This window comes from Tyto alba, unplaced genomic scaffold (assembly GCF_018691265.1).
Source record: "Tyto alba isolate M040663 unplaced genomic scaffold, T.alba_DEE_v4.0 Super-Scaffold_44, whole genome shotgun sequence".
NCBI lineage: Eukaryota > Metazoa > Chordata > Aves > Strigiformes > Tytonidae > Tyto > Tyto alba.
In genome coordinates this window covers 11,132,594-11,142,527 of record NW_024881320.1, presented here as the reverse complement: position 1 = coordinate 11,142,527, position 9,934 = coordinate 11,132,594, and the positions used below count along the sequence as shown (strand labels likewise).

Here is a 9,934-nt window from a genome sequence, read left to right as displayed (position 1 = left end):
TGTGGAAGACTTCTCTGTGGGCATTGCCTCTGCATACTCACAGTGAAGTGACTTTCCTCTCTCCCTGGAATTGTCATTTCAGATTTCCGCGCAAGCAGAGGAGAACTGAAGAAGCTCAGACTGAATTCAAGCCCTTGCACGGGGCCCATAGCATTCTACAGCTGCGTGATTTGGGGAAGGTGACATGCTGGTTGAGTTACAGGGACTTCTGGGACTCTGGAAGATAGAGCAGCTGAGCCACTCAGAGCAAAGTCACCCCCAGTCAAACCCACCCCAGCTCAGCTGACACCTTTTTATCAGTGCTGTGCTAGAGAGCTTGTATGTCACACACAAATGATTGGAAAGAGCCACAGGAACACTGGGGAGAGGGAGCTGGAGGATCAGTTGCTCTTGTGTAAGGGATCATTACAAAGTGTGATGAAAAGACTTGGATACTGAGCTGGGACCTCACTGACTGGATAAATTACAAACTGGAACACTTTCAGGTGCTTCCCTTGATAGCACTTTGCCAAGACTTCAGCTCTGGGAACTCCTTAGGAACAGGTCTTTCTGTTAGTCCGTTCAGTCTGCCAGAGTCTGGTGAACAAGCTGCATCTCGAAGTATCGAGTCCACTTCACCACACACCTGTTTTCAGAGTAATTGTTCAAGTTTAGAATTGCACAATGAGAGTTTTTCAGTTTCTTGGCCAGAGTAGGGAGAGGGGCTGTGTACACCCTTCAGTTCCCCTGCAGTACAGTTTACCCTCTAGAGCACCTGCATGCAGCACCAACACGCCAGAGATGAAGGCTCATAGGATATTGTGGCAGGTACTTGAGTTCATGTCAACCTCCTTCAGCACAAATAAATCTTAAATGTTAAGGGAGCAGGGAAAAGGAATGTGAATGTGGCTCTGCAGGAGAAGTCTTTATGCTTCAAAATGGTTGCATATCCCTACTCTGAAGATATCACTGGGAGAAGTTTGTTGATCTCAGTGGCAGGTAACAAGATTAGCATTGTGGGTTCACTTTGCTCCTTTACTGTTCAATTGATCTATTAGTCCTATCTGGACTTCAAAGATCTTTTCATGTGCTTCCTGGAAATATTCCTTCCAATGTTTTCCTCCAATTTGCTGACTTCACTGCACAGCCCACACAACCAAAGAGGTATTTTTATCTGGTTGTGTTATATGACATTTGATTGCATTATTCTTGGCTTTAGGATAGTGCTTCTAACACTGTGTTTTTATTTGGCTCCATCACCTCAAAGGCCATTTTTCTTCCCTGTACTTTCTCTATCAGCTTTTTGGAAACAGGAACAACACAGAAGAAATGCAGGAGGTTTTTGAGTTTATTTCTTAATTGTTTAGAAAAGGACTTAGGATGTATATGTTTTTTCAACATTCCTCCCCCATTTTTGTGTGTCCCAGCTTAATTTTATTCTAGAAATCACAGGCTCTTACTTCTTCCCAGATAGCCACTGGCAAGAATTGAGGAAATTGAATCAGAACAGCACACTGAACTGTGACTGGAGGTATAACCCCTCTCCCTATTCACGTGAAAGGGGAGTGGTCACTGAACAGACCTTGCACTGAGGCAGGCAAAACTCTTGCACAACCTATTGGGTTTTGGCAGGCAGCTCTTGGGGCTTTCAGTCTAGGAGCCAGAACCCGCCAAGATCAAATGACATGGGTGAAGAAAATAGGGCAGGTGGAGGGATAGCAGAAGGCAAAGTACAAGGACGAGATGCCTTATCTCCACAGTTTATAGCAGAAAACCAAGCAAAGCAGATTTATCTGTTGTACAACTCCATTGCCATCCCAGGAGTTACTCTGGGGAGGTTCTTTGTGTTGTGTGCATACCCTGCACAGTGCTTCACTGGGAGAGTGAACCTGCAGTTCAGATGGGCTTAGAGCAGACGGAGAAGACTATGGGAAAAACAATTTAAAAACTCCTCCAGGCACCACAACCATGCTGGAATGAGGCGAGTGTTTATCCTTTGTGACACTGGCAGCAGAGGGGCACCAGAAAACGAGCTCTGAATGTAGTTCCAACTTGCTTTTGAAGGCTGCCTTCCTTCCAAGAGCACACAATGGGTGATGTTTAAGGAACTTGTGCCTTATTCAAACAAGCAGAAAATTGGCTCCAGGCTCTCTTACCTGGAGCTCTTGTGTTGCAAGTGTCATAAATAATTTAAAAAAAAAAAAAGACACTTTATTTGCTTTGGCTCATGCAATTGTTTTGCATGCACAGCAGCCCCATCTTGAGATTCTGTATCAAAAAAGACTCTGCTACCAAGCCCAGTTTGAGGTATGTCAAGATTAGCATTCTGTAGATTAGGCTCTTGGTTTTGATTATGTCTCAGCTCTGCTTCTTGAACAGCATTTGTTCTGCAGGTAGGAAGTTTGCTCTCTACTAGAAAGGGAAAAGTAGGTGGTCAGGAATCTGGAAGTTAGGCACAGTACAAACATGCTGACAGGAGAGAGTGCAGCAAAGTTGGGCAGCATTGGTGAGGTAGCAAAGAAGGACCTCTTTTATGCCAGTGGTGCGCAGAAACCCAGCTGGTGGCTGTGGTAAGTTGCAGGTTATAGAGGAAAGGAAGTGGTTGATGGTACAATGTAAACAGGCCATTTTCTTTAGGCTTAGTGCTGCAGGCAAGCTGCTACAGCAGAGCAGCAGTGCAGCACCGAAAGGGTTTGCTGCTCAGGCACTGACCACGCAAGCACTCTCATGGCGAGAAGAAAGCGGCTGTCACCGACTTTGCCGACTAGAGCGCTGTAGTCTCTCCTCACCAAACCTGCCAATAAAAGTAATCAGGTAAGAAGACAAATATCCCTGCCTGTGTCAGCACTCAAAGGGTTTTGAGGCAAATCTGCTTTTGTGCTTCTGACATTTAGGATTTCCTGCAGGTTGGAAGAACGGAGAGTAAAGGGACCAGTGTGCTTGGCTGCTTTAGCTCAGCCCGCAGGGATGTGCGTTGCAAGCTGTGGTTCGTGGTGCCCTTTTGAACTAAAGGGCAGGTTTACTCAACTCAGGAAACAAATGCAGAAGAGACAGCTGGCTCACTCCCCAAAACTGGTAGGTCCAGCTAAAAGCATGTGTGAGACTGGTTTGAGCAGCTACTTTCACCTTTTCTGATCACTGTAATAACTTCACTTGCATTAAGGTGACTGAAGACTCTCACGCCCAACGCACTATGCACCCACCTCTGTGGATGGCGTAAGCAGCCAGCAGACAAACGGACTTCCAGATACAACCAGAGCTTAATAAGGAGGGGAAAAAAACAGTTCTGCAAACTGGAACCCCTCTTATGGCTCGTACGTGGAAATGGAAGGTCACAGGGACAGGAGGACAGAAAGGGTACAAAGGGACAGAGGTGAGAAGTTGTGAGGTGTGCTGCACAGGTGGGGAGGATGACTCAATCGCTCCTTCCAAATCCCACTTACAAACGCAAACAGAGTGACAACACAAGGCACATGGAACCATTAACTTTACTGGAGAATCTGACGTGACAGAAGAGTAGCAGAACATTAACTGTATTTGAGGCATTACCCAGCTTACATACCGTGCGCTCTGCTCACCCGGGGCTGGCCAGCACAGCTCCCTCAGCCACCAGTGCTGGCCCAGCCTCGGCAGCACTTGTCAGTGGGGAGAGCCAAGCTTGAATGGCTTCCATCGAGCTGACAAAGCCGCTCCGGGGAAAGGACGAGCGCACCAATACGGTTTGCAGAGGGAGCCAGTGGGCTTGGCAGCAGCTTCACCTAGAAAAGCAGCTTTTCTCAGCTGTGCGGGCTGTTCTGTGCAGAGTATGGCACGAGTCTATGGTTGAGGATCTTTATTCACAGGACTAATCCTGTTCCTTCCCAGAAGGCGGGGGCCTCACTCAGGTACCTGCACAGTCCCCCTGCTCCTAGGTGCTGTGTCCCTTTGCTCCCACAGGTGACACAGCAGCTTCTAGTGGCCAGGTGCTCTAAGCTGGGACCCCACCTGCCTTTACTAAAGAACAAAAATCTTCCAGCTGAGCATGTTGCCAGGTGAAAGCCATTTTCAATGATTTTTCCTTGTTTTAGACAGATCTGCTCTGCCACACCCTCAGGAAACCTTTGCCCCTTTTATAGTGCTGTGCCCTGGAAAACTCAAAACAGGGATGAAAATGGCAGTTCTTGAGTGGCCCCAGTTCCCACACGGACCAAACTGCCTCTGTCCTCAAGCAGATCCAGTGATGTTGAAGCAAGAAAGAAAAGCCTATAGGGCTACTGCTCACATACCTGTAGTGGACAAGGGGAAAGCAGCTCACTGCAGCCTAAGATGTAGTTTTCTTCCCTTCTAAGTTGCAGAAAGGCTGAGATCGAGGTGCATTTTGTGGAATGGTGTTTCTGTATGATTTTTAGAAGAAATGCTGAAATATTACACAAAGCCTGCCCAAATTAATCTTTTTTACTTATACTATAACCCCTTAATTCTGGCTGGCCTGCTTTAGGAGCTGGTGCTTGAAATGCTCCAGCAGTTCGGGTGCAATCTTATCAGCGGTCAAGTTCTTGGCGTTCAAGATCCCTTCGTGGGCTTCCTGGAAGAGCTGCTTCCCCACCGCCTCTTCCACGTGCCTGCGCCACTCGGCCAACTTCGGCCTCTCCTCAAACAGGTCATAGCCAGCGCCTACAGGCTGCGGAGACAGAGCAAGAGAAGCCGGGAGTGAGTCAAATAGCACATTTGCCAGTGATGGGACCAGACTGAAGCAAAAATAGGCTTCTGGCTCAAGGCAGTGGGCGGTCGTCACATTAGGTGGAGTTCATCTGTTTCTTAGCTAGTAGGAAGCAAGTGCTGTCATCCAAAGCAGCTGCTGTCCCCTGGGACGTGCAGTGAAAAGAGCACTGCCAGGGCTAACCCAAGAACTGTCTAATGCAGAACACAGAGGTCCATGCACACCAACACATCTGTTTCAAATATCTGTACTTTCACTGCCTAGTTTGTAATTTATCTTTTTTTCTGAGGAATTTTGTTCATAGTTCTATAGAGAGAACTGTCTCAAAGTAGGTTGTTCCCTGGCAAACTCAATTGTGGTCAAAGTAAAAAAGGAACAAGATTTAATTCCACTAAGGAGTTAACTGCAGGGAGAAAGATCTGCCATTAAAGAGGTGGTGGTGCCTCAGCCACACGTTGGCCTGGCCTTTGCGCCAGCCAGCTGGCACATCCAGCAGCTCTGGGGTTGATGCTCACCTGCATGAGCTCCACCAGTGCTACAAGGTCTGCCAGGGAGATCTCACTGCCTGCGATAAAGGGCTTGTCCTGCAAGAACTTCTCCTCAAACTGCTTCAGGACGATGTTCAGCTCTTCAGTAACACTTCTCAGTTTCTCTGGAGGAAGTGGCTGGCCTGTGAGGACAGGCAGCATCACCTGGCAGGGAGAAGAAACAAGTTGCTTTTTACTTATCTCTCTCCAAACTTTATCCACACTCTCCCACTGCTGCCTTCTAAGGATCCCTCAAACAGCCATGCACAAGAACAACCGGTACTATTAGTCTCCTTTGGCAGATTAACATTAAAGTCAGTCATTAATTCCTGCCTGTCCTTGTCTCCTCCCTAGAAAGTCTGAAATTTCAACCACGAGTCTCCTCTCAAGGGAAGGCTGCATCATCTGCAAGCAACTGCATTTTGTTTTCCAACGGGAGGTTCGTTCTTTCCACAAAGCTGGGCAGAAGGCAGTGAGCTGCAGCTGGCGTTAGCTGCTCACCCGGGGCGGGTTTGCTCTGGAGCCCAGTGCACGCACTGAGCTGCAGCTGCAGCATGGAGTATTTGGGCCACTGCAGTTAGGCTCGGCTGAGCAGCCAAGTCAGTTCCAGATCTCGTTTTGTTCCTATCTGTCACTTGGCTTGTACATTTGATTAGAAAGGCCCTGCACACAGGAGGTACCTCCTGGGCCATTGCGCTCACAGCTCTTAGTTTTTGGTATATAATGGTCTTACCTTAGTTAAGAACAACTTGCTCCCCTTCCCACGAATGTTGACGTGCTGCCAGGACAGGTACTCATCAACCCGAGCCCTCTTCTGCAGGTCAGATGGGTACCAGTGATCAGGAGTCTTGAATTTCCGGGCCAGGTACAGGAGGATTGCAATGCTGCCCAGAGAACAAGGCAGACTGGTGAGCTGATCATCTGGGATTAAAGCACCTCATCCTTTCTTCTTCCCCCAAACTGTGCACTGCTGGACCAGCAGCAATACAGACCTGATCCCAGCCAGGCCCCAGTGCGGGACACGCAGCTGCCAGCTGGGCACAGCACATGAGAATTTTGTGCTGGCTAGACCGGCTGCTTGTGGGCAGCAATTATCTGATACATCAGCCCAGTGAGAGATGTGGCCTGCTGGTACACTTACCCCATCAACATTTTTGAGCAAATATGAGCCACAGAGTGAGTTTATAGCAAATCAGAGCTCTGTGTTGCCTGGCCATCCAGCAGCAGGTGCCTCATGTCAGATTTACTACGCTGACCTACAGCCTCCAGCTGAAGGCAGAGAGCAGGAGGACACGTGGACAGAGGTACTTAAGCTCAGAAACACTGCCTCCATGCAAGCTAGCTCTGAGCAGCAGCTCACAGATTTTTCCACAATCAATGCTGTTCAAGTTGCTTGCATGAGAAAGCTTCTCTTGAAACACAGGTTTATGTTACGTACAAGTGGAACAGATAGAAAGGACGCAAACAACTACCTGGGCTGGAGACTCAGTAGGGACCGCACAGTGCACTGGCAGAATCCGAGCATTAGGATGCAGGGGCCTGAGCTTATCTGAGCCTCACCTCTCTGCTAAGGTGAAAGAACCGTCCCTTAGCGCAGGCACCTTCATCAGGACGTTCACCTTCCGGAACTCTTCAGTCCTGTGCTGCCCTGAGGAGGAAAGTGAGAAGTTTTACTTGGCAGTGATGGTCAGGACCTGTCTGCAAACACCTGAGGAGTCTGTGGGAACCATCTGGCCACAAGTTCCTGGTTTTGATTGTATACAGTCTTGTTTAAGTTTATAAGCAATCAAGAAGTGCTGCAGGGTGAAGAGGGGGTTTGCTCTGTGATGTCAGCTTACTTGTTTATTGCCTGCATACTGGAACCACCTCTTGACAAAGGTCAGAATGGTTAAGAGTCCTTTCATACCAACAGTGCTTGTCAACTCAGGGCTCTTTCAGCTCCAAGTTTGTGCCTGGAGGTACCTGTCCTGTACAAACCCAGAGTGAACACTGAGTGCCCTGGAGGAAAGGGATCTCGGTATCAGAAGCATGAACAACAAAGACAGTGAAAAAGCAATTTTTTTTTTTTTTGCTGGAAGATAATGTGATTTATATTCAACTCTCTTTTTAGTCCTCAGATGAAAATAAATTTCTGTGATTCCATAGAAAACTATGAGCACTTCATTTCAGATCTACCAATCTCTCTGTGGGTTTTGCATATCCTTTATCTAAACAAATAAGGACTTGAGTTTGCTTTTGAGCTATCCCCTAAGGTCCCCGCAGGCAGAACGGACCCGACAGGAGAAGGTGCTTTGCTCATCTGAGGTCTCAGCGTGCTCCATTACATTTGAACCCAGTCCCAGAAGCCTTGTTTTATGTGACTCATTCGTGCCAGCCTTTTCCAGCCGCAGGCTTCAGTCACCCGTGTGTACCTCTGTATTCAAGCTTCTCCAGCGTCTAACCCTGTACCATGTCCTGCTGCATGAGTCACCTGAGAATCTCCGTGCCAGAGGGGATACTCTGGAATTGCTTTTAGTTTTCCCAAACTGCCAAACCTGACTTGTGACTATTCCCCTGTCACTTGGCTCACGGCCTGTCCCCCTCACCCCCTTTCAAAAAGGCCTTGGGATTTCCTGCCCACAGTGTGCAGATTCTAGGTCCTCAGGTGTCTCTGGACTGTGGTGTGATTTCTGTCCCTTCTCTCTCTTTCTACCCACTTCCTTGAGACCTGCTGGGGGCCCAAGAGTTTTTTTGGGGGGACACATTTAACCCACCAGCTCCAATCTGAGCACGTGCTCCCTCACCTGGTCCTCACATACCAGGCAGTGACAGGTACTAGAGCAGCGAGGGCACCCGCAGCGCGTCCCTGAGCGAGTGCTTCTCCGGGGGCCAGTCCCAGACGCGCCTGCCCAGCGGCCGGACACCGAGCGGGCCCAGCGACAGGCACCAGGAGCGCGTCCCACGGCACCGAGAGCGCACGCCGCGGGAACGGGACGCGCCTCTAGCATTCCCAGAGCCACACTACCCATCTTCGATCCACTGACCAAAAGCAACCGCTGATGCCACAGGGCACAGATCACTGGGAAACTGCGATTCAATTCACTTTCCTTCCTCTCCATTCCCCGATACCTGTATTTCAGTTGTTCCATTCTCCCCGATGCTCTCATGGCTTGCCTACCAGCCTCCTCTCCTTTGCACCAGTGTCTTACCACAACAATTTATTTATTGGGAAAGAAGGGGAAGGACACTAGATGAGCTTGCCCCCAGCTACAAACAATAGCAAAATTTTTTTCCTCTGAGAGAGGTCAGAGGAAAGCTGCAGTAAGGTGCAATCAATGCACAGCTAAGGTGTGCAGGGGAACACCCAGAGACTAAACCACAACACGCTTGAGGTTTGAGTCACAAGTTGGAGCCTCTTTTGTTCCTCTGTCAATTTCAGCTCCAGGAGCCTTCTCATCTTTCATTGTTTTTAAGCATTGCTTACCAAGGGTTTTAATGTTAAGTAATACATTACCTTAATTTCAAATCCAGCAGAGCTCTGTAAAAGGTTGAAGGATAACTTTTACCAGCTTCAGTTATAAAGAAGGAAGATACAAATCTTTGCGTATCCTTTGGTGAAAATACATGATACCTCTCAGGCAGGCTCCAACAAATTATCAGTTGATTTTAATACAAACTAAACCACCTTCCCTTCTTCATTTCTCAGTGTTCAGATCCCTGGTGGCTGCACCGCCTCGCTCTGCTGCCTCCACTGTCTTTTCAAGCCTGTCCCCAGCCCTCTCAAAACAACCTGACTGAACAGTGTGACTGAACACCCGAAGGGGTGGCCGGCTGTCCTGCCCTACCTGCACACAGGGAGACATCGGCAAGCTCTGTGCATGAAGTCCTGTCCCGAGGGGCTGTTAACCCCTGCTAAGAGGAGAAAAGCTGCTCTGCAGCAACCACGGCTGCTTACACAAAGTTTTCTAAGGAAGTTGAAGAGCAAGAACGTCACACCTCTGCTGTCCTCGCCCATACATGAATGTCCCACCTCTGCTGCTTGTTATTTCTCATCTAAATGGGGAATGGTATCAGACCTAGAACATCCTGAGTTTCTTCTCAAAAAGCAATCCTTTTTTTTTTGGAAACCCATTTTCTGCTGGGATGGGGCCGATTTCAAAGATACTGCGCACCTCTGCAGAGTTGTATTTGTTGCAGGGGAGCGCAGGCTGCTGCTTGAAAGTCAGGGTTTCTTTAGGAAATTAGGTTTTGTTTTTGTATTGACACCAGGAAGCTCCCGCAGCTGGAGGGCCACCCCACCCTCTTGCAGCATCTCGCACCGACGGGCTCGATTGAGTAACCGGGTCCCACCCGCGGTGCGGCTTTGCGTGGGGGCGGCTGGTAACGAGCAGCTTGTCCGGGAGCGGCGGGGGGGACCCCGGGGTGTCACCGGGGCGCCGTGCTAACCCAAGGGGCTGGAGCCGCCGCGGGGGGAGGAGAACCCCCCCTCAAACTCCCGCCACCCCCCCGGCCCCGCTCACCCTTCATCAGCTCCACGTGCTTGAACTCGAAGGGGATGTTGTTGCTCCGGGCGAAGATGTAGAGCGCCCGGCAGGGCTGCGAGAGCAGGTCCAGGTACAGCTCCAGCCCCATCCTCCTCCTCCTCCTCTCCTTCCTCCTCCCGGCCCGCCGGCCCCGCGCTCCCCGGCCGGGGCGGCTCCGGGCCCGCGCCCTCCCCGCGGGGGCGGAGCCGAGCGCAGCCGCCGCCGCC

The 9,934-nt window shown here is 49.7% G+C and overlaps 1 protein-coding gene across 1 annotated transcript; it reads right to left on the bottom strand.

Annotated features, from left to right (window-relative positions):
• Window positions 1-3,448: 3,448 nt before the first annotated feature.
• Window positions 3,449-9,885, bottom strand: GSTT2B (glutathione S-transferase theta 2B). The gene is made up of 5 exons (XM_042805560.1): window positions 9,705-9,885; window positions 6,766-6,853; window positions 5,939-6,089; window positions 5,194-5,370; window positions 3,449-4,639 (listed from the first exon to the last, which is right to left on the bottom strand). The coding sequence occupies exons 1-5, from the start codon at window positions 9,814-9,816 to the stop codon at window positions 4,433-4,435; spliced, it is 735 nt and encodes a 244-aa protein (XP_042661494.1). The 5' UTR covers window positions 9,817-9,885; the 3' UTR covers window positions 3,449-4,432.
• Between the last annotated feature and the right edge of the window lie 49 nt (window positions 9,886-9,934).